We start from the raw sequence: 25,158 nt of genomic DNA on the forward strand, positions 1-25,158 counted from the left end.
AGCCTCTCTGCTCCTATGATGCTGCTTGGCCTGCTGTGTTCATCCAGCCCTGCACCTTGTTGTCTCGGATTCTCCAGCATCTGCAGTTCCTACTATCTCTGGTGGATCAAAGGGCCTTTTTCTGTGCTGTTGATCTCTGATTCTATGACCCTGTAAAGGTAAAGAAGATTGTGCTACATGAGCTGATACCCCTCTTCTCCTTACAGATTTCCATAAGATTTATGCTCATAGTAATACCTTTCAGTAGTGATGGAAATAGTCATGTTGTAATTGACACTTTTTCAGTTCTCTTGTCAATCTTTGTAGAGGCTACTTTGAAGATTAAAGTGGGCTATTTCAAAAGAGGCTTATGTGACCCAGTAAAACACAATCTAGAATTATTGCTGTTCATACTACCAAATGATAGCTTAACACACTCCTGTCAACCTCTGTCTGCTGTTAAACAAGGTCCCTTACAGTACTTGCCACTGCTACATTAAACAAGTGGCATTTTCTGTTTACAGAGCATTTGCTTGTTAAATATTGTGAGAAGTAATTTCTAAGTTTCAGCGCTGTAGGGAACATACTGTCAATATTAGTGATGTGTGATGGGTTAGGTAGTGCAGTGAGTTTCCTGGGGAATATATCTCCTTATGTCTCTCATCTCTGTGGTAATGATAGGTTTGAGTGCCTCAAACTCAGAACTGCAGCAGCTATTTCAATGGGCAGCCCATTTTGGATTCTTCATAAACCTCCTTGATCTAAATACTTATTCCTCCTTGTAAATTTTCTTAGCTTTGTAGAGAACACTATCTTTATTTTATAGTGCATGGGTAATAAGTGCACAGGATCTTTCATTTTATTTAACAGACATGCATGCTTGGTAAAAGGACTGTCGTGTGCTGTGCATGAGCACATTGAAGTTGCTGTGTGCTTGGATGGCTTAGAGAGAACTTCGGTGACAACCAGTTGGTGGGTGTAAATGTCCCGTTTGTTTTCCATTGTCTGAAAGGTTTTATGGTCGGAAGGCGCTGAACGTTTTGATGTCCCACCCAGAGTTTGAGAGACACATGGACCGCTCGCTTCTGTCTCAGGATTTGCACCACATCATCACAGCTATAAAACAGCGGGTGAGTCTCCAGCTGGCATGTTTGAACCAGTAACCTTGATTCTCACTTTCACTGTGGTACTAGCTATCAGGATTAAAGTTCAGTAACAAGATGATGTCCATCAGTGTAAGGTGACATCTTAGGACTACTTAAAAAAGTACCTTACTGTGATTAGTAGATTACTGTGAGAAACACATGACTATCCTAAATTGTCGAATGAACCTTGGTCATTTGCTGTAACGCATCATGTAGATGGTGCACCCTGCTGCTACAGTGCGCCGGTAATAGAGGAAGTGAATGTTTATGGTTGCGAATAGGTTTCCAAACGGAGAGGGAAGACTTTGTCCTGGATGAAGCCACACTCATCCATCACAGAATTGACTTGTGCAGTCTAGATGGTAGGCAGGCTTTTGTGGGGGGGCGACAAGCGGTGGTTAGGAGGTGAGTATCTCTCATCAAAATTTCCAGTTTGATGTGATCTTGTATCCACCGTATTTATGTGGCAAGTCCAGTTCAGTTCCAATTACTAATTTTTTGTTTTTGCGTTGTGAATGAAATTTGAAATCCAAAAGTCAGTTACTAAGGGAAGAAAGTCACAAAATTCCACATTTTAAGAGTGATTTTTGCTTGACCAGAGTCGTCAAAGCAAACACAAAATATTATCTTTCCTGTGCTCTTAACATGCAGAATTTGAGTTAAGCATAAACTAACAGACTAATTGTGGTAACATGTAAACTATAAATTAGTACTTAAATGGCAAACTCAAGTAAGGCAGATCTTGTGATCTTGGCTCGGCCCTCTACTCCGACTTGAATGAGGATGAATCACAAAGTGTTTCAATTTCTGTCTTTCTCGTAAGTAATTTCAGTTCTTCCCCTTTTGGGAACTAACCTAACCTCCAGTTTATAGCAGTGCCAACCAATCCAAGGTCCATGAACATAGTGTTCGCCAGCATCTGAAGTTTGGTCCAGATGGAGTAGACCCACTAATATTGTTTTCCAGTAACAGAAACAACTGCAGCAACTTATTCTAAGCTTCTGGATATGGACTATCACCATCAGCTTGTTTGTTTTGCATTAGTGGACTCAACAACTACAACTGCTCAGCTTGAACTGAGCAATGTCCTATATCTTTAACTAAGGTTTACATGTTTATTTCCCAACCTCAGTTTTTTTTTTTTGTTTCTTAAGAAAATGATAAGTTTAGTTTCATTGCTGCATTTATCTTTTCTGCTTCTCTTTCAATTTCATTTTCAATTCAGCTTCTGTTCTCACGGTAGGGGCTATCTCAAACATATACAAATTTTAGTTTATATTTTAAAACATACTAAATTATTTTAAAAAGATAATCCCTCATAACGGTAAGCCACAGAATTTTAATTTTAGCAATGGGCATGCCATTGAATATCAAGGTTAGATACCCCTTGAAGAAGGTCATTGTCTTGCAATAGTGTGGGGTGAATTTTATTTGCTACTTATCAGTCCAAGCCCATATATTATCCAAGTTTTGCTGCATTTGTGTCTGCATATGCTTCATAGAACAATACAGCACAGGAACAGGCCCTTCAGCCCACAATGTCTATGCTGACTATGATGCCATTCTAAACTTCAGTATCTATCTGAGGAATCACAAATGGTGCTGAACATTGAGCAGTTATCTGTGAACATGCCGCCTCTGACCTTACGATGGAGGGAAGGTCATTGTTGAAGCAGCTGAAGATGGTTGGGCCCCTGAGGAAAGGGCTATTGTGATGCAGTGGTAGCGTCCGTAACTCCTGGGTCAGAAGTCTAACCTACCCTGGCGGTGTGTCGTAACATGTCTGAACAGGTTGATCAGGAAATATCGAACAACAATTGAGCGGGAGCACTGCTGACTGATGGGACCATGACTGTACAGCTTAAAAGCCAGACCCATGACAACAGCCAGCTTTCCAGCAAGGAAAAAGGCACTACAAATGGTCAGTTTACATTACACAATCTCAACAAATAATTACTGAGTGACTTAATTGCTCGATATCTTACAGCAATGAAAATATCATTCAGAATTGGTGACCCAGTAGATGGTTTATTCCCTTCTCCATCAGTGTAATTTCAGGTAAGATATCAATAGGAGCTTGATAGGAGCCTGGCTAATGGAGTTTTTGATTGTAACCATTCTCTAACATGAAGTCAGCCCTCTCATCTATGTATTCCAATTATTGATAGGATTGTCAACTTGCTGAGTGGAAATTCATGAGCAAGGCTTCTCCTTCTGGATGTCTCCCTAGCAACCAGCATTCCATGAATGAAAGCAGAGTGGGGATTTGCCCTTCAGTTCTACTGTGCTGTTATTGTTCGATCAGGAGGTGTGTGAGACCAGACTAGCTTAATTATTTAAGACAAGGTGTAGAGCTGGATGAACACAGCAGGCCAAGCAGCATCATAGGAGCAGAAAGGCTGACGTTTCGGGCCTAGACCCTTCATCAGAAAAGGGGGAGGGGAAGGGTGTTCCAAAATAAATAGGGAGAGAGTGGGAGGCGGATAGAAGAGGGATAGAGGAGAGGATAGGTGGAGATGAAACAAACAGGTCGAAGAGGCGGGGATGGGGCCAGTAAAGGTGAGTGTAGGTGGGGAGTTAGGAAGGGGATAGGTCAGTCCAGGGAGGACGGACAGGTCAAGGGGGCAGGATGAGGTTGGTCGGTAGGAGATGGAGGTGCGGCTTGAGGTGGGAGGAGGGGATAGGTGGGAGGAAGAACAGGTTGGGGAGGCGGGGACGAGCTGGACTGGTTTTGGGATGCAGTAGGGGGAGGGGAGATTTTGAAGCTTGTGAAATCCACATTGATACCATTGGGCTGCAGGGTTCCCAAGCGGAATACGAGTTGCTGTTCCTGCAACCTTCGGGTGGCATCGTTGTGGCACTGCAGGAGGCTCAGGATGGACATGTCGTCTGAGGAATGGGAGGGGGAGTTGAAATGGTTTGCGACTGGGAGGTGCAGTTGTTTATTGCGAACCGAGCGTAGGTGTTCTGCAAAGCGGTCCCCGAGTCTCCGCTTGGTTTCCCCGATGTAGAGGAAGCCACACCGGGTACAGCGGATGCAGTATACCACATTGGCAGATGTGCAGGTGAACATCTGCTTGCTGTGGAAAGTCTTCTTGGGGCCTGGGATGGGGGTGAGGGAGGAGGTATGGGGGCAGGTGTAGCACTTCCTGCGGTTGCAGGGAAAAGTGCCGGGTGTGGTGGGGCTGGAGGGGAGTGTGGACTGGACAAGGGAGTCACGGAGAGAGTTGTCCCTCCGGAAAGCAGATAAGGGTGGGGAGGGAAAGCTGTCTTTGGTGGTGGGGTCGGATTGCAGATGGCGGAAGTGTCGGAGGATGATGCGTTGGATCCGGAGGTTGGTGGGGTGGTACGTCAGAACATCTACCAATGTGGTATACTGCATCCACTGTACCCGGTGTGGCTACCTCTACATCGGGGAAACCAAGCGGAGGCTCGGGGATCGCCTTGCAGAACACCTACGCTCGGTTCGCAATAAACAACTGCACCTCCCAGTCGCGAACCATTGCAACTCCCTCCTCCCATTCCTCAGACGACATGTCCATCCTGGGCCTCCTGCAGTGCCACAACGATGCCACCCGAAGGTTGCAGGAACAGCAACTCATATTCCGCTTGGGAACCCTGCAGCCCAATGGTATCAATGTGGATTTCACAAGCTTCAAAATCTCCCCTCCCCCTACCGCATCCCAAAACCAGTCCAGCTCGTCCCCGCCTCCCCAACCTGTTCTTCCTCCCACCTATCCCCTCCTCCCACCTCAAGCCGCACCCCCATCTCCTACCGACTAACCTAATCCCGCCCCCTTGACCTGTCCATCCTCCCTGGACTGACCTATCCCCTCCCTAACTCCCCACCTACACTCACCTTTACTGGCCCCATCCCCGCCTCTTTGACCTGTTTGTTTCCTCTCCACCTATCCTCTCCTCTATCCATCTTCTATCCGCCTCCCACTCTCTCTCTATTTATTTCGGAACCCCTTCCCCTCCCCCTTTTCTGATGAAGGGTCTAGGCCCGAAACGTCAGCCTTTCTGCTTCTATGATGCTGCTTGGCCTGCTGTGTTCATCCAGCCCTGCACCTTGTTGTCTCGGATTCTCCAGCATCTGCAGTTCCTGCTACCTCTAGCTTAATTATTTTCTCCCTTTTTTCCCCCCTCAACTCAAAACTTTGTTGAATCCTCTTGAACAATCCCAATTACAAATTCCCTGCTAAAGAATCCATCAAAGATCATTCAGTGACTTAGCAAAGAAATGGCACAAAAACCATAGCAATAACCCAGACTCCCTTGGGCCACATTTAGACCTTGATGAGAAAAGAGTGACTATCTTGGATGATTCTGAGCACGTCCCTGTTGTTTTTTTTCTCTCCTAGTACTTTGACTTAGCAATTCTGAAGTATAAGTGCCAAGCCAGTCCACACTGTTCCCTACTTGGCCACCTTGGTCAGTAAGGGACAGGTTTTCAACTTGGGCAGACATTGATTTGGATTGGTAAGTGAAAAGTGGCAAATTGTTGAACATTTACTAAGCGTGTTTTATTTCTCTTATTCAGGGAGATGCCTTTTCCGATCCTTATTCACCAAAGGGTAGAAGCTCAAGGATCAACAGTTCCTTAAAATATCAGGAGAATATACCAAATACTGGAAGGTGAAAATTTTAACTTTAGTATCAACTAAATATATTGCTTTAGTAAAATGACATTTGCTGCATTTATATTTCTGTTGACTTAAATGTAGCTTTATTACTCCAAACCTCAATCCTGACATCTTTGTGCTACTCTATTTTCTTTTGTTACTTTAAACACAGACATCAGTTGTAGCAAATGCACACTCTGATCTTTATCTTTAAAACAGCTCGTTATACAACCTAGTCAAATTATACAAAATTATTCAATTTGATTCTTTATTATTGAACTCACAACTCGCCATACACTTTTTACCATTAGTATTTACACACTATCCACAGCTGCACTTCAATCACTTTTAACAAATGGGGACCAAACTACACATGCCTAGGGACTAAAGGCATGGATCTTCCCATCACTTCAGCTCCTCATTCTTCACAAAATCCCTGTTCAGCGGAACTATGTGTTGATCCTACAAACAGCTGCAGACATTGGGATGGTTGGGTTTGATGAATTGTGACGACCAGACTCCGGGTGAGATTTCCCAATTCATTATGGTTCCAGATAGGATACTCCCAACTCTGAAGCTTCTGAGTGAGAAGGAATGAACTGACTCACCTTCTTTATTCATCACCATGTTTGGTTGGCTGCAACAATGTTAACATAAAAAGGTCCCATTCTATGTGGATGCCTTTTCTCTCAGGACGAAATTAACTTACATTTTAAAAGGAGACAATTTAATCAGGCGTTGTTGACTTAAGAGTGTCTTTATTAATTATTAATAGTGGGACGAATTATAAGCACAACACACATACACTGACTCAAAATGAGATGAGCTCAAAAATATAAAAGTTTAAAAAGAAAGATATGTATCAATCTCTGAATTGTTTGTGAAGAGTGGATAATTGAACATTGTGGCCGTTGCAATTGAGGTTACTGGTAGCGTTGATGTTGGTTGGTGAACAATTGGTTTCATAATCCTTCCTTTTGAAGATTGGTTGAGATTCTGTAGTTCTGAAGCCTTTCGACCGTGATCGAGTTCCAGTATCCAGGGTGAGAGAGAGGGCTTTGTTGACCTGTTTCTGTTTTAACTGGTTTGCAGCATTTGGAGTGAGAGAGAGTCTTTATGTGTGACATAAAGGTAACTAGGGGATGATTCTTTTGACTGCAACCTCACAGCACACGAATACCCTGAACCCAGGCAGGTACATACAAGAGCATTCAGTCCCAGGAATCAACTCCAGTAGAATTGAAACAACTTTTTAACCCTGGCTCTCATTTAATCTCCCAAAGGAAAAGCACAGAATGTGTCTGCAGATTGGGATATAATCACAGAGGTTGACTGTTTGTTGAGAGAGGGTTATCAGCCCCTTATTATCTTTGGAGTGATAGGAGATCATAGTCCAGTCTGTGTGAAGTTTCTTTGATGTTTCAGGTGTTACATTCCATTGGTCTCTGTCTCCAGCCAGCCATTTAATTTACATCTGCAGTCAGTTTTGTATCTTCAAAGAAGCACAGTTTTGAATAATGTTAAAAATTTCCGCTACCCTTCAGGGTTTTGAACTGTGATCATAACAAAATCCACGTTTCTAAAGGCATCAGCCAAGCAATCCTCCTTGATGGACTGTTTTCTGCCTCACTTTCTAATTTCTTTTGGTGGTGCTTTTGCACCCTGGTAATTTCTCATCAGTATGTAAAGGGACAGAAATGCCATATATGAACCGTGTTAGCAAGAATTCCATCACCTACATGCCCACTGAGTTCTCGAACTTGACCGAGTGAATCTGTGCAGGCTCTAAAGATAGATTAGAGAGAAATATTCCATTGAGTTACATTCACTGACCTCTAGGCAGCGGTATTGATGGAGTCCTGGGAGCAGGCTACAGGGTCACTAATTCAGTTGCTACAGCTGCATGACTGATAAGGACCAGAGGAGATGGAGAAGATGTTTGCCTTCAAATCATTAAGTATTAGACTTATTTTTCCAGTAAACCCCAATTAAGAATGTTCTTCAACTCATCCCTGTCATTGCCTTCACTGCCACAAGTGGAACTAGCAGAGAAAAAGAGAGACTCACTATAAAAAGGGTTCTCACATCTTACCTACACTGAGTAACTAGTGCAGGCACTATTATGAAAGAGGTAGGTGTAACTGCCGTTTTGCATATTATGAGGTCATTGTTAGTTTGTGACTAATTAGCCTCTGATTTTGTTGATTGATGGTGGAATAAATAACAAATCCCTGATCCTGTTTGAAGAATGTGGTAAAATCTTTAGCAAGCAATTAAACCACTGCACCAGACAAGTTTAATAACTCATCCAGAGAGCAGCACTTTCAGCTATGCAACAATGTCTCATGACTAAACTGGACTGTCAGCCAAGATGGTGTACTCAAGTCTTGGAATAGGGTTTGAAAGTACAATATTCTGAAGCATACTATATGAAGAGGTGGGATCCAAATATTAATTTATAATAACACTGATTGGACCGTTATAATACAGACATCTTGAATGTTTAACAAAGGAGAATTTGCAAAGGGGAAAGGCACATGATACAACAGCAGCAATGTTGCATCTGCAAGGAGCAAAGGTCCAGATGGAGAAATCTAAATGTATAGTGATCACATGGCCCACTTTGTGGATGGCATTTTGAACCCAGTTTCAGAGATTTTGGGATATGTTGCTGATAGAACAAAAGCCATTTGCTCACTCTCTCTTTCTTTGGTACTCAGCAAAGTGTGCAAGCTGAAACCTACTAGAAGTCATGTTTATTTTGGAATTTACCTCACTCTTCAGCAAAGGGAACTCAACCATCTACATCTGCAGGAAGACAGCCCATTGTCAACGGCTTGTGTTAGCAGAATAGCTTTCAACACAATTCACCATTTGGGACAATCTACAACTTACTCTTAAGTTAACACTCTGTGAAGTTAACTTTTTTTCATTGTTTTCCTCATACATTTTTTCTCTTTATTCATTCACGGGATGAGGGCATCACTGGCTAGGCCAGCATTTATTGCCTATCCCTAATTGCCCAGGGTCATTACTGTGGGTCTGGAGTCACACGTAGGCCAGACCAAGTAAGGATGGCATTTTTCTTCCCTAAAGGGCATTAGTGAACCAGATGGATTTTTCCAACAATTGGCAATGGATTTACGATCATTAGGCTCTTAATTCCAGATATTTATTGAATTCAAATTCTGCCATCTGCCATCTGCCATGCCGGGATTTGAACCCAGATCCCCAGCACATTACCTGGGTCTCTGGATTAATAGTCCAGTGATAATACCACTAGGCCATTGCCTCCCCCTTGTGTGTATGTGTTCGCAGAGTAGTTTTACACATATTTGCACAGTGCAAATTGTTTGCCAATGAGCTTTGCCTTACTCTTTGTTGAGTAAGTTTTATTTGTAATGCACTCCTTTCTTTTTTATTAAAGAAACCTGGCTGATTTGTTCCTCATACTGAACCTAACGCAGTCAGAGATATACATTAACATTTATTGAGACCGGTGGAGGAGTGGTTCTAGAAAGAAATTGGTGCTCCCCCTCAACCTTGTAACAGATAAGGGTCCAACAACTCTGTTAAACTGACAATCCGGGATACAATTTCTAATCTGTAAATTGCCTTTGCAGATTGTCAACCTTCCATTGAATTTTCCCCCTTTCCATTTCCAATGAAGGTAATTTTGACTTTGATAGTGCAACATAGCAACAGCAGCTTCCACTCTTGAGGGAATGAGACTCAGATAGTTGTGATAATGGGTGAGTAACCCATAATGCCTGCAGAGCAGTTTAAACTACCAGCAATTCAGACATATGTACTCTCTTCTCCTCCTAAATTATAATATCAATAGTCACAGAAATACATTTCAATACATGCACACATGGTGTCCAGATTTAGGTGCCTGGTCCAGATTTCCATGACCCCTCTCTCTCCACTTGAATGGCAGGAATCTCAATCACAGTTTAGCCACTGAATGCTAACTGATTCCTTTAGGATATAGTGGATTGGAGTACAGGTACTAAAAATTAAACTTTGAATTTTTGAATCAAGCATGGAAATTTAACCAACAAGTGCTGTGATCATTGAGTCCTGTGGCATAACCAATTTTTAACCTGATCCTGAGTGATTGTGTTCAAATTGTTTGTGGTCTCATCTCCACACCTTTCTACAGTCCTCCAGGAACTCTACACTCTTCTCATTCTGAACTCGTGCACAATCCCAACATCTTTCGCTGAATGTTTGCAGTTGTGTCTTCAGCTATACAGGCCCTATGCTCCAGTGTTCCATCCCTGAACCTCTCTGACTCTGCCTTTCTCTCGACCTTTGCATGGTTCTATCAACATGCTTTCAATCAACTATCTTGTCATGCTGCTCTGTGTCAGTTTTTGTCTGAAGATGCACCTTTGAAATGCTTTGGAATAATTTACTAACTCAAAGGCGCTATAGAAGTACAGGTTGTGACTCTCACCAGCTGGAGCACAGGCTTGGCGAATAGGCCCTAATTTGATAGGCAGATTGCGATCTGTAGTAATGTGTGGTACTTACTTTTTGTCAGGGCAGAGCTGGACACACCACGACAGCAGGGACTGTCACCACGTCGATCAATCATTCGGGGGACAGAAGCCGTGGAGCAGGTGAAGCAAATGAACAAGTTGCTGTCTTCTAAAGAGTTCCAGGAGAGGACACAGGGCATCTCGCTGCTGCTTCAACATTGTGAGACCAACCCAGGCTTCGTCACCTCCAACATTGTGAATGTAAGACCTATATGTAAGGACATTCCGAAAAATAAAGCCAGGGAAAGACCTTTCAGGTTAGGAATTTGGAATTCAGTGCTCGTTCTGGTCTGTGACCTTTCTGCCTGATCACTGAGCTAAAATAGAACCTTGAGGTGCAACAAGTTCATCATCTCAGGGTTTGATTTCAACTTTCAGGCTATGAGGCAGTAAATACCTACATCTCCCTCATTTCTGTGGAAAACCTGCCCCAACCTTCCCTCCATTAAAAGTCAAACTAGGGTTGTTTGCTGATGATTGCACAATATTCAGCACCGTTCGTGATGATTCAGATACAGAAGCAGCCCATTTCCAAATGCAGAAAGACCTGGACAAAATCCAAGTCCAATTGTCAGGAAAACCGACCAAAACTTTAACTCTGATTTTTTTTTTTTCTTCACAAATGCTGCCAGACCTCCTGAGCTTTTCCAGCAACTTCTGTTTTTGTTCCAATTGCCAGGAAATGACCATCTCTGACAGGAGAATCTAACCATTGCTCCTTGACATTCAATGGTATTCCCATTGCTGAATCACCCACCATTAACATCCTGGGAATTACCATTGACCAGAAACTTGACTGGACTAGTCATAAAAACACAATGGCTATGAGAGCAGGTCAGAGACCAGGAATACTGTGGCAAGTAACTCATCTTCTGATTCTCCAAATCGTGTCCAACATCTACAAGGCATATATCAGGAGTGTGATGGAATATTCCCCATTTGCCTGGATGAGTGCAGCTACAATAACAACTCAAGATGCTTTAAACCATTCAGGGCAAAGCAGTCCGCTTGACTTGGCCCCACATCGACAAACATCCACTCTCTCCGCCAGTGGCTAATCTCCTGGGGACATGTGTTCAAATCTCACCATGGCAGATCGTGAACTTTGAATTCGATAAACTCTGGAATAAAAACTGTCAAATGGCAACTAATGATTATTGTAAAATCCCATTTGGTTCCTGAATGTCCTTGAGGGTTCTTGTGGTGAAGTGGTAGTGTTCTTATCTCTGGATTAGGAGACAGGAGTTCAGGTCCTACCTAAGCCAGAGGTGGGCAATAACATCCCTGAACAGGTTGATTTAAAAAATATTTAAAATAAAAGGAGCAGGGATTTTTCCACTGACCCTTGAGGCATTTAGAGAGAAGTGGGCTCCACACGGTTGGAAGACATTATGTCCCCCTCCCTCTGTTCCTCCACTCCTTCACTTTTGTTATTGTTGCAGGGGCAGTGTTTGTAAATTGTCATTTGATTTAATTTGTTAATTGGGTGATTTGGTGGTAGGTATTTAAAAAAGGAAAGCAAGGTTTTGCTGACCTTGGCCGACACTCCTTATAATTTGTTCGTTGATTTGGTGGTGAATTATTAAAAGAAAAGGAGCTGGGGTTTTCCCCATCTGTTTTCTGGATAGCAAGAAGATCCAGAAGGAGAAGCCTGTGCTTGTATTGAACTGTATTTTCACAATAAGATGGTTGTAAATTTCAGAAAGTCTTCCCCTACCTGATTCAGTGTAAGGATATTAGTTTGTGAAACACCCTTATCTAAGCACATCAGCGCTGTAACTAGCTAATCCCAATGTACTGAACCCTCTCCAGTAGTTTAGCCATTTGAAATTATTTTCTATTCTCTGTTCTCCATCCATTAACCAACATTTAACTAAAGCTATTATGTTACCCCAGTCCCTTGAAGCACAATCTCCTGTTGCAGTATGACATCTTTATTGAATATAATAAAGTACCACAAAGTTTATAATTTGGGATAACATAGCATGACCGTTTAATATAATGATCAGTATGTGCATTTTTTACTCTTTAGTGATTGGGCTTGGCTAAAGTGTCCTGCATTCTCAGATTCTGGTTCTCAGGCTTTTGTTGGCTTCATTTTTCAGATATTTGATGTCTTCATTCCAAGACTTCAGGACTCGAATAAGAAAGTGAACCAGTTTGCACTGCAGTCCATGTCAACAATGATCCCAGTGCTGAAGGATGATTTGCACCGGGTCTTGCATTCGATAGTCATTGTGGTCACTGACAACTTGAAATCAAAGAACACGGGCATTTACACTGCAGCTGTGCACGTCCTTGATACACTGATTGATCATATAGGTAGGCCTCAGGCTCCACTTTCATTTACTAGATACACCATTGGTCACAGTTGTGAGGTCATGAATCCATTGCAAATATGTATGCAATTCCCTGGACAAACATAAAGAGCATCATTACCGTTCCATTCAAAAATCTGATCATCAGTTTAATTCATGCATTTTTCATGACCTCCCTAGTTTATTTAAAACACTTATTAATTTAAACTGATGGTTCTGACACAGGTCTCGTTTGTGTGCTCATTGAGCATTTATAGCAATGTTTGAATGCCAGTTTCTATTTATTGTTATGATGAATGTATAAATCAAAACAAGTTCAGAAATCACTGAGATGAAGTTTTGCAGTATGGTTTTGTTTCATTCATTCATTGGCAGTCCCTTGCAGACAAGGATGTGGTTTGTTTACTCACTGTACAACTGATTTAGAGTTATACAGCACTGAAACAGACCCTTCGGTCCAACTTGTCTTTCTGTCCTCTCTGTTTGCATACTTTAACAAACCTGGTAGATTAAAATTTTAAAGGTGCCATCTTGCCACAGCAGCTTTAAAGACTTTACTGGCTCCAATTGGATTAATGTACCTATTTTGACAATATTGTCTCCACGAGTGAAAATCACTCAATCTGCATTATTGTCTTCAGTAGGACAAGAACTGCAAGAAGTGAGCAGATAAGGGTTTAAAAATAAAATTAATCAGACAAGATACTTGGATTAAATCTCAGATTTTCCATCTATTCATAACATATTTAAGGCGAAAGAGTGTCTTTCGAGACCATCAGCGAGACCATCTAACAGTATTTTACATCTATAACTGATGGTATCATAAATGTTACAGACTTCAACGTTCTGGTGCTATAATGATGCAGAGTAAATGATCTCTCACTCATATGGGGTGGATTGGGTTAACTTTTCTCAATTTATTGATCAATTATCTGATTCTTGTGTCCAGGAGCATTAATTGTTATTGCTTTACTCTCCCTGTAAAAGACAACTTACTGCTCCTTCAGCCCTTCGCCAGCAGAGTGCAGTTCATCAATGGCCGTGCGATGCAGGACATCATAGAGCGACTGTCAGGTGAGCCTGTGGATAAGGAGATAATTACGACATAATGTTTAGGGAAGTCGAGTCAGGGTGTAACTTCATGAAGTGTGAATTCTAAGCTTAGATGTGACGTTTGCATTTCTTCATACTTTAAAAAGAATCTTTAGTTATTGCTAATGAGAATCATTGAATGTTTATGGTCTGGAAGGAGATCATTCAGTCCATCATGACTGTGCCAGCTCTCTGCAAGAGCAAATGTCCTCATCCCATTTCGCCTGAACCTCTGCAAATGCTGTCTCTTCAGATATAAGCAGCTTTTTAAAGAACAAGAGATAGGGAGGTGGAGAGATTTGGGAATGGATTTATGGAGCTCAGGGTCCTGGGTGTTCCTCGGGGAACAAGAGAGTGAGAAAGCGAGAAACTGTCCCCTCATCCTTGAGGTCAAAGTAACCAATGGACATGAGCTTCCACTTTTACCTCCCCTCATGTTGATGGATGTTTAAATCTGAGCTGTCCACTCTGATACTCGCATAGACCCATTTCCAGGTTAAGTGGTTGTAGGTTGTGATGCAGTCCAGACCCACAGTGCTGATTCTCTGGTTTTCTTTCTTGTCTGCAGTCCTTGTGCAGCCAGTGTATTGTCGAAAGCCTCAAACTGTGGAGCGGTACGTTTTGCCTGTACTCTGGTACCTACTGGGCAATATGACTGGGAACAGAGTGATCAAGGGTGGAAGCGGGAATGTGCGTGCAGTGACGGCCAAACTGGCAACCAACCTGTACCAACAGATGGGCACTAGCCTTCAGGAGTATGCAGCGAGCCAGCCAACACACGTCATCAAAGCACTGCGAGAGCTGACTGAGAAGGAGCTTTAATCACACAGCCCATCACATCAGGACCATCTTGAATCTGGGGTTGCCAAGCCTCCAGGATTATCCTGGTGTTTGCAGGAATTAATGGCCATTCTCACGGAGACAGTCCTGAGAAGGATTAGAGAAAAATAACAGGGTCCCTTTTCTGAAAAAGAAAACTACCATTTTAACAACAAGAATTATTTGAAGGCTTTTATTTGTTAATTGCAGTGATGGCTGAAGGTGGGCAATAGGTTGGAGATCATTCAAGCGTTGTCCAAATGAAAAATCCACTTTATCCTTGGAGGAGAACCATCATGAGGGTTGGCCAATGACAGGAGTGTGGGCCTGGGGAAGTTTAAGATGGACATTTTTTTTTGTTGTGGAAGTGGAATCTGATCAAACCATTAGGAAAATCTGTAATGTGTGCATGCAAACACACACAAGTATGCAAACATATGCATACACACATACATTTAAAGAAGCAAACACAGACAATCTCTCTCTCTCATACTTACACTGTCATTCTCTTGCACATTCTCACTCTCACACACACATATACATTCACTCTCGTGCATACACTCATACACAATGTCACACTTTCTCTTTACTTTCTCACAAAAACATGTTCTTTCTCTCAAACACATACACACATTGACTTGCTCTGGCTCTGTATTAATGTTCATGAAGGTGCATTATATAAAAATTTTGTTACCAGTCCTTGATAGACTGCATGATCTGTGTGTCCTGAGCTGAACGTGGGTGGAGAGGACAGAAATTACCTCGTTTCTTTTAAAAAAAAAAGTAAATATCTATGGTCTGTTAGCTCAGTTGGCTGGTTTACAATGCAGAGTGCTGCCAACAGTATGGGTTCAATTCCAGTGCGGGCTGAGGCTACCATGAAAGACTCTTCTCAATCTCTCCCCTTGTTCTAGGTGTGGTGACCTCAGGATGAACCACCACTAGTCATGTCTCTCTCTCTAATGACAAAGCATCTCTATGGTTTTCTGGGACAATGGCAACTTACACTTTTTCTACATGAAAAGTTAACTGTTTAATGTGCTCTAGAACATTGATGTTTGTAAGACTTTAATAGATCTCTTTTTTTTGTAATATCTTATTATTGGTGCACTTAATGCAATTTCCTTAGGCAAGATGACTTTGCAGTTCATATTGTCATATGGCATTTATCATAAACTACAATAAACCACCTTTGCATGATTGTCCAAATTTAAGCGACAACATGTGGGGATCTTGTTTTCAGTGTTGAACTGTCAGAGCTATACTAAAGATGAAAGGCACATAGTGTTAATGTTTTGAGTAAGTGGTACATTTTCCAGCTTCTTTCTGTTCCAAAGAAGAGTCATTTCGGCCTTAAAATATTAACTCTATGTCTCTCCACATATGCTGCCAGACTTGTTGAGTATCTCCATTCACTGTTTTTATTTGTTATTTCCAGCATCTGTAGTATTTTGCTTTTATTTGCTGGACTTGATTTATCCCATTTGGAAGGACCAGAGGTACTGAAAAAAAAAGTTTCCTGTCTTTGGCCTGCTACAGGAATCTAACCTTTTGTAGAACTGGAGTGGTGGGGGACCTGTGAAAGAGGAAGGAAGGTGAATGGTGCAAGTTTCTCAGAAACTCATGCGTATTGCAACAGGATGTAGCCTGGGGAAGGTCATGAATACCCCCTACTAATAGGACAGGTGGATCTGTAACTACTCAAGACACCTTCCTACAAAATCCCAGAAAAGATCTCACTAACTTTAAAAGGGGACCCAATAAATTTAGGTGTTGACTGGGGGTAAGCTTGGTGAACCAGGCTCAGTAAGTGCAATAGTGTTCATAAGTGGGGGAACACTTTGGGACCAGTGATCATAATTCTATTGGTATTAAAATAGTTAGGGAAAAGTATAGGTCTTGTATAAAAATTAAAGTTCTTAATTGGGGTAAGGCAAATTTTGACAGAATGAGGCAGGAACTTTCAAAAGTTGATTTGGAGTAGATTATTCACAGGTAAAGGGATGACTGGCCAGTGGGAGGCTTTCAAAAGTGAGATTACGAGAGTTCAGAGGCATTATATTTCGGCTAGAGTGAACAATAAGACCGGTAAGAGTAGGAAACAATGGAAGAATAAAGGTATTGAGGCTCTAGTCAAAAATAAGAAGGAGTCATATATTAGATGTAGACAACTGGCATCCAGTGAATCTCTTGATGACCATAGGGGTTTAGGGGCATTCTTAAGGAAATCAGGATGGCAAGAAAGGGGATATGAGATAGCGTTGGCAGGTAAGATTAAGGATAATCCAAAGAGATTCTACAAGTACATTAAGAGCAAAAGACCAACTAGAGAGAGAATAAGGGCCCCTTAAAGATCAATGAAATTGTCTATATGTGAAACCACAGGAGGTGGGTGAGATACTGAATGAATATTTCATGTCAGTCTTCAGTGTGGAGAAAGAAATGGAGGCTAGAGAATTTGGGGAAATAAATACTGATGAGTTGAAAACAGTTCACATTACAGACGAGGAAGAGCTAGAAGTCTTAAAAAGCGTAAAGATAGATAAATCTCTGGGACCTGATCAAATGTATCTCAGGACATTGTGGGGAGTTAGAGAAGAAAACTTGGCTCCAGACCAATTTAAAAAAAAAATAAAGAGCTGAACCCCAAATGGTGAGTTGAGAGTGACTAACCTTGACATCAATGCAGATTTTCACTGAATAAGGCATGAAGAGGCCCAAGCAGGAGTCATTTGAAATTGTGGAAACTCTTCATTCAATGGAGACACACTTAATATAAAAGAACAAACAAAAAAACTTTGTTGGAAAAACTCAGTTTTGGCATCATTGTGGTTCACAGGACTCTAAAATTACCTCTATTTTCTGTCCATAGACACTGCCAGACCTGATGGGTTTCTCCAGCAGTTTCTATTTTTGTTTGTTTCAGATCTCTAGCATCCACAGTTTTTTTAAACCAGCACAAAGGAAGATGATTGAGGTTGTCATCAGTTCCTAGGCAGCTCTGCAGAATTACTTAGGGTAGACCCAACCACCTCCAGCTACTTCATCTATGAGCTTCCTGCCATTGTCAGGTCAGAAGTGGGGATATTTGTTGATGATTGGACAATGTTCGCACCATTCATGACTCCTCAGATACTGAAGCAGTCCACATTCAAATCCAGCAAGACTTGGACAGTATTCAGGCTTGGACTGGCAAGTGGCAAATAACATTCATATCGCACAAGTGCCAGAAAATGACCATCTCCAGTAAAAGAGAATCTAGCCATTGCCCTTAGCCAAGGGAATGTAATTGAACATCAATCAACTCACGGAGGTTACCACTGATCAGAAACTGAACAACCCACATAAATATTGTGGCTACAAGAGCATGTCAGGGGCTAGGAATTCTATGGTGTGTAACTCAACTCCTGGCTTCCCAAAGCTAGTCTTGAGTCACAAGTCAAGAATGTGTTGGAACACTGTCCAGTTGCCTGAATGAATGCAGCTCCGTTCAGGAATGTAAATTTCATCTGGAACAAAGCAGCCTGCTTGATTAGCATCTGATCCACCACAATAAACATATACATGATGCACAGCAAGAAATCATATTTTATGACACATTTCATACCCCGCACCCTCTAACACCTCAGTGACACATATATGGTGTTATAAAGCGGAGATTGACCCCTCCTCTGAGAATTAAAGCCAAAATATCCAAAGAGGAAAACCTCACCTCATAATCTGTAAAAGGATTGTGAAAAGTGGTGTAACCTGCTTTTCAGTAACTTCTAGTGGTTAAGTAAAATAAATTCCTGACACTTGCTTCAAATTGTTACTTGTTGATTTTATTTATCTAACTCTGTGAACAAATTAACTAAATTATTAACAAATGGAATAAATCACTTCTAACTACTAACTATTCCTGAATAAAGCAAGATTCTAATGGTATGCTGTTCCAATAAATACAAGTACCACTTATATTAAAAAAAAATAGAACTTAGTCTTTCTGTGTCTTCCGGAATGCTCTGTGCCTTCTCCGTCGATTCTTCTGTCAGGAATATTCACTAGTTGTGCTGTTGGTACTGCTGTTATTTAGATGGTACTTCCTCTAAGACATAGAGGAGGCTGTGAGAGGCAGTGATTTTCTCTTGAGAGCTGAGGGCTGTCAGCAGTGGCAGTTAGCTCTGTGACTTTGTCCAACTGTCCCCTTCTTTTATACCCTTGATGACATCTCAATATTTCTTACGATAGGATTGGTCATGTTGTCAAAACCATCAGATTTAAATTTAATTTTTTTGGTATCTAAATGCCTGGTTCAAATTGATTGGCTAAATTCAAAAGTTTAGTCTTGGTGAAAGCTGCTGCCTGGCCTGCTAACTGTACAACCTTTTCAATACAAATGTTTCAATTCTGGGACACTGTGTAGTTGTAAACTTTCAAGCTGCTGCTCTCAGACATTTATTTTAAATTTCTAAGCATAACAAAAGCACATCAGCTTTTAAAGCGACCACCTAATGCTTTCCCCTCTAGCATTTTACAAACACCAAGTTCTAGCTTCCTGACTTCCATTCACAAGTACGCTACCCAACTTTGCAAAGCCACCTACCCCAAGAAAATAAAAGAACCATCATTATGAAAAGATGGCTTCTTGTTTTTGTAAAGCCCTTAAGTCCATTATATTACTAGATCCATAGCTCATTAATCTAGAGTTACATACTTTGTACTAATTCTGTTTATATATAACATTGCACATTATTGCTTCTATTTTATATAAGCATATTTCTTTAAATCTCATGATAAAGCATCTGTGATGAATTAAATGCTTGTAACATGAGACTCCATCAAAATCATCTAGTGTTCTTGTCATTAAATCTTTCTAGAAATGTTAAAAGATGGTGATATACAATCGTATCTAATGCATTGTTTGCAATGTAAACCTTAAAATGTTGTAAGGCCGTTATCAAAGTCAGTAACTCTTTTTAAATGGCTGAATATCTTTTCTGGTGGATATTGAGCTTTTTTGAAAAATAACCGATTGGCCTTTCAATTCCACAATCATCCTCCTGTTACAACATAACTCCAACCCATACATTGCTCATGCTGATGACAACTTCGAAGTTTTCTAAAGATTTGGCGTGGCTAAAACTGGTGCGGTAGTTAACACTGCTTTTAAATTCTCAAATGCCTCTTGACATTGTTCTGTCCACTGAAATTTCGTGTTTTTTTTAAAAACCAATTCATCAACAGTGCCAATATGCTACTAAAGTTTGGTACATGTTTCCTGCAGAATCTGCTGAATCCTAAAAATCATAGCACTTCCTTCTTTGAGGATGGGTCTTGGAAATTTGTTGATGGCCTTTGTCTTCATGTTCCTCTGTGTCATCCGTCCGTATCTGGTGTTGTGCCCTAAGGAAATCACTGCCACCACCGCAAATTCTGTTCTTGCCAAGTTTATAACCAACTTTGCCTTCCGTAGTCTCTCAAAGAGCTCTGCCAAATGCTCCATGTGATCTTTCCACGTATGGCTAGAGATCACTAAGTCATCTATGTAGATGGCACAATCAGTCAATTCTGCAACAACCCTGCTCATAAGGTTTTGAAAAGTGGCTGGTGCATTTTTCATTTCAAAGGGCATTACTTTAAATTGATATAACCCATTTGGGGTCACAAAGGCAGAAACTTCATTTGCTCTCTCCGACAAATGCACTTGCCAGTAACCGCGAAGTAAGTCCAACTTTGTGATGTAAGTGGCTTGTCCTACTTTTCCCACAATCCTCGTCCAGCCTTGGAATTGGGTATGAGCCAGAGTTGGTCAGGGTGTTAACCTTCCAATAATCTATGCAGAAACATTGCGTACCATTAGATTTGGAAACCAACGTGATCGGCAAACTCCACTCACCTTTACTCATTTCTATGATGTCTTCTTGGAACATTGCTTCCACTTCCTTCTGAACATGTGTTGCTTTGAAAGGATTAAGCCTGTAGGGATCTTGTTTTAGAACATAGAACAGTACAGCACAGTACAGGCCCTTCGGCCCACGATGTTGTGCCGAACTTTTACCCTAAACCTAAGGTCTATCTAACCTCCACCGCTACCTTATGCTATCATCCATATGCTTATCTAATAGCCGCTTAAATGCCCCTAATGAGGCCGACTCCACTACCTTTTCTGGCAATGCATTCCACGCCATGACCACTCTGAGTAAAGAACCTACCTCTGACGTCTTCCCGATATCTACCTGCTTTCACTTTAAAACTATGCCCCCTCGTAAAAGCTACCTCCACCCTAGGAAAAAGTCTCTGGCTGTCTACTCTATCTATACCTCTGATTTTGTACACCTCTATCAAGTCACCTCTCATCCTTCGTCGTTCTAAAGAGAAAAGCCCTAGCTCTCTCGACCTTTCCTCATAAGACCTTCCCTCCATTCCAGGCAACATCCTGGTAAATTTCCTCTGCACCTTTTCTAACGCTTCCACATCTTTCCTGTAATGAGGTGACCAGAACTGGAGACAATACTCCAGATGTGGCCGAACCAGGCTTTTGTATAGCTGGAGCATAATTTCACGGCTCTTGAACTCAATCCCTCTATTAATGAAAGCTAAAACAGCATACGCCTTCTTAACAACTCTATCTACCTCGGTGGCAGCTCTCAGGGAACTGTGAACATGAACCCCAAGATCCCTCTGCTCCTCCACACTGTCAAGAATTTTTCCGTTAACCCTGTATTCTGCTTTCAAGTTTGTCCTTCCAAAATGAATCAAAATGTTTTATGGGAACAGCATTCCCTACATCAACATCATGCACGATGGCATTAGGCCTCCCCAGTCTATGTCTACATAGATCCTCATTGCACTGTACTAAGTCTTTAAATTCAATTCTCTGTTCCTGGGACAGATAGCTCACTGCCCTATCCCATTCTTTAAAGACTTAATCATTGTTCAATTTATTCTGAGGCACATCAAAATGCCAATCACCTGGATTTGATTCCTCATTCTGAGTGGCAGTAACTAATACCGGTTTCTCCAGTTCCCTTTCCCTGTCATAGTAAGGTTTCAGCATGATCACATTACATACCTGATTAATGTTTTTCCTATCTGGCATCTTTACCAGATAATTCAACTGACTTAACTTCTTTGCTATCTGATAGGGACCACTAAACCTTGCTTTGAAGGAATTTCCTGGTTACCACTGGTAACAGCACCTATACTTTATTCCCACAGGCAAATGAATTTTAGATTTCTTATCTGTTTCTTGCTTCATGAGGTGCTGTGCCACCTTCAAGTGCTGTCTACCGAATTCACCTACTCGGTTTGATCTTTCTTTCACCTCACGTAATCCAACTGTGAGATCTCTGACTTTGGACTTATCAACTTTTCCTTAATTAATTTTAAAGGCCCTCTTACTTTGTGTCCGAATATTGATTCAAATGGAGTAACCCGAGTTCATTCATTTGGACCATCTCTAATAGCAAATTATACCTTTATCCCAATCATTTGGGTAATGCTGGCAATATGCCCTCAGCATTGTCTTTAGGATCTGATGCCACCTTTCCAATGATCCCTGGGATTCAGGATGGTAGGCACTTGATTTTAAAGTGTTTGATGCCTAAACTATCCATGACCTCCTTAAATAATTTGGCACTAAAATTGGATCCTTGATCTGTCTGAATCTCCCTGCATAGTCCATAACGGGTAAAGAAAACAAGCAAGTCCTCCGCAGCTTTCTTTGCCTTGACATTCCATAATGGAATTGCCTCTGGAAACCTGGTAGACACATACATTATGGCTAGCAAATACTGGTACTCGCTTTTGGTTTTTGGGAGAGGACCTACACAATCAATCATAACCTGCGTAAAACGTTCTTCAAATGTGGGAATTAACGTCAAAGGTGCTGGTTTTATCGTTGCCTATGGCATTCCTACCATCTAACACATATAACAGGTAAGACAAAATTCAACCACATCTTTATGTAATCCAGGCCAATAAAAATGCTTCTGTATCTTAGCCTGAGTCTTCCTCACTTCTAAAAGACCTCCTCCAGGTGAATCATGTGCTACCCACAATACTTCCTGTCTGTATTCTACCAGCAACACAATCTGGTGAACTTCTGCCTACTTTTCTTCTGCACTAACCTGCCAAGGTCTCCATTTCCACCTTAAGATTTTATCCTTAAGGTAAAAGCATTCTGGAATACACTTTGATTACTTTTCCAAGTAGGCTTTATGATATAAATCCTTTATCATCATTTTGTTGTAACTCCATTAATCTTTCAGAACTAAACACCTCTGCCTGATCCTCTCCCTGCTTAGGCTTTTCCTTTACCATCTCATTAAAAAGAGTGTCAGCTAACTGGACCTCAACTCCTTCATCGTTCTCTTTCGTTTTCCCTTTTTGCTTTAACTTATGGTGTGGGATCTTGTCACCACACAGGCCGGAAAAAATTCCAGGATATTTTTCTTTTAACTCCTCACTTCCCTGGGTTTCTTTTGGCTTTTCCATTACAATGGGCATCACTCCCACATGTAATCCAGCTATAACATTTCCAAGAATAAACTGTATTCCTGGAATAGCCAATTTTTTCCATCATTCCCACTATCACGTTCCCCAACCTTGATTGGACTTTCTAGCCTTATCTTACACAGGGGAACACTCCTCTCTCCATTAATCCTCAGATTACCATCCTCTCAAGCAATATTTCAGAGTGTAAACATTTTTATGTCTCATTTTTAAGAGACAGACTAGCTACTGCACCTCTACCTAGTCTTTACTTACGGTCTACCTATTCTTTACCTACTCCCCCTGTTTGACCTGAGTAAATCTTATCCGTACAGGTGAAATCTTTGAAAAGATCGGGTGCTATCTTACTATCTAGCTGGTGCCTAGGCTGTGCACTCTCCTGCAGCTCCTTGGCTTCTCTTGGCAACTCCTTCACTACCGCAACTAATTATCCTCTCTTTCCACATCTTTTTCCCAGTGCCTTTCTTAAACCATCAACGCTGTGATTTTGTGTGTCCCATCTTATTGCAGTGAAAACACTTGAGGTCTTTCACCTCTTTTCCACATTATAGAACATAGAACATTACAGCGCAGTACAGGCCCTTCGGCCCTCGATGTTGCGCCGACCTGTGAAACCAATCTGAATCCCATCTAACCTAAACTATTCCATTATCATCCATATGTTTATCCAATGACCATTTAAATGCCCTTAAAGTGGGCGAGTCTACTATTTTTGCAGGCAGGGCATTCCACGCCCTTACTACATTCTTGGGTTTCTTTTCTCACATGTGGTAAACCGTTCCCAATGTAATCTACTTTTTGCTTTTCATTGAAGGATCTCCTTTGTTCCCCAATTTCTATCCCTCATGGAATGAAATTGCTGCTGCAAGCTTGCTTTCGGTTTATACCCTAATGCATATTAATCCACCATCTCTAGCTCTTCCCACTGTTTTAACTCTGTTCGTCAACATGAATTCTTATCACTTCTGGAAGTGAGTTTTTAAACTCCTCCAGCGGAATAATATCTCTAAAAGCCTCATGTCTTTTCTACTTCTAATGCCCTCATCCATCAATCAAAATTGCTCTGTTTTAATTCTTTCAAACTCAATATAAGTCTGATCTGGTTCCTTTTTTACATTTCTGAACCATTGTCTATATGCTTCTGGTACCAATTCCTAAGCACTCAAAATGGCCTTTTTCAATTCTTCATATTCTCTTGATGCCTCCTCCGACAGCTCTGCAAACACCTCACTAGCCCTGCCTACCAACTTAGTCTGAATTAACATTATCCACACAGTCTCTGGCCAGTTCATCTGTTTAGCCAATTTCTCAAAGGGAATGAAAAAGGCTTCAGCTACTGCAATTCTTTCCTTTTTTTGTTCTATTAGAAATCTTCTTTTCCGTTCTTTATCCTCCAACTACAATTGCCTCATTTGCAATTTAGTTTTATCTAACTCCACTGCACTTGACTGTTTCTCTGATAAACCTAAATGCTTGGCCAACAAGCCAAGCTCTGTTACAATTTCAGCTTTTTTATTATCCCTAGTTATCCCTAATTTTAGCCTGTTTGCTAGTTCTACAAGTGTCATCATTTTTCTGTCTTTCTAAACTTTCTTGGCAAATTTAGGAAGCATCATTGACCCCCCAGAACCTCTCTAGCAATGTTAAGAACCACTTCCCCACGGTGATACTGCTGTTATTTAGATGGTGCTTTTTCTAAGACATAGAGGAGGCTGTGTAGGGCAATGGTTCTGTTGAGAGCTGAGGGCTGTCAGCTCTGGCAGATGGCAGCTAGCTCTGTGGCTTTGTCTAACTGTCCCCTTCTTTTAATACCCTTGATGACATTTCAATATTTCTTACAATAGGATTGGTCCTATGTTGTCAAAACCATTAAATTTAAATTGAATTGGTTTTTGGTATCTAAGTGCTTGGTTCAAATTGATTGGCTAAATTCAAAAGCCTGTTGTCTTGGTAAAAGGTGCTGCTTGGCCTGCTAACTGTACGGCCTTATGATACAAATGTTTCAATTCGGGTGCTTTCTATTACTTGCAAACTTTCAAGCTGCTGCTCACAGACATCCATTTTAAATCTCTAAGCACAGCAAAAGCACATCATCTTTTAAAGGGACCACCCAATGCATTATCCCTAGCATTTTACA

The 25,158-nt window shown here is 41.3% G+C and overlaps 1 protein-coding gene across 1 annotated transcript in view; it reads left to right on the forward strand.

The window, feature by feature from the left end:
- The window catches only part of LOC109910552 (TOG array regulator of axonemal microtubules protein 2), a 52,071-nt gene extending 36,365 nt beyond the window's left edge, over positions 1–15,706 (forward strand). Inside the window, exons 13-18 of the mRNA XM_048597268.1 lie at positions 992–1,109; positions 5,668–5,762; positions 10,299–10,497; positions 12,402–12,618; positions 13,602–13,688; positions 14,275–15,706. Of these exons, the coding sequence (XP_048453225.1) occupies positions 992–1,109; positions 5,668–5,762; positions 10,299–10,497; positions 12,402–12,618; positions 13,602–13,688; positions 14,275–14,528 (970 nt within the window). The 3' untranslated portion in view covers positions 14,529–15,706. The remainder of the gene's footprint in view (positions 1–991; positions 1,110–5,667; positions 5,763–10,298; positions 10,498–12,401; positions 12,619–13,601; positions 13,689–14,274) is intronic.
- Positions 15,707–25,158: the final 9,452 nt, after the last annotated feature.

Source organism: Rhincodon typus, chromosome 5 (genome assembly GCF_021869965.1).
Source record: "Rhincodon typus isolate 14 chromosome 5, sRhiTyp1.1, whole genome shotgun sequence".
NCBI classification, from domain to species: Eukaryota; Metazoa; Chordata; class Chondrichthyes; order Orectolobiformes; family Rhincodontidae; genus Rhincodon; species Rhincodon typus.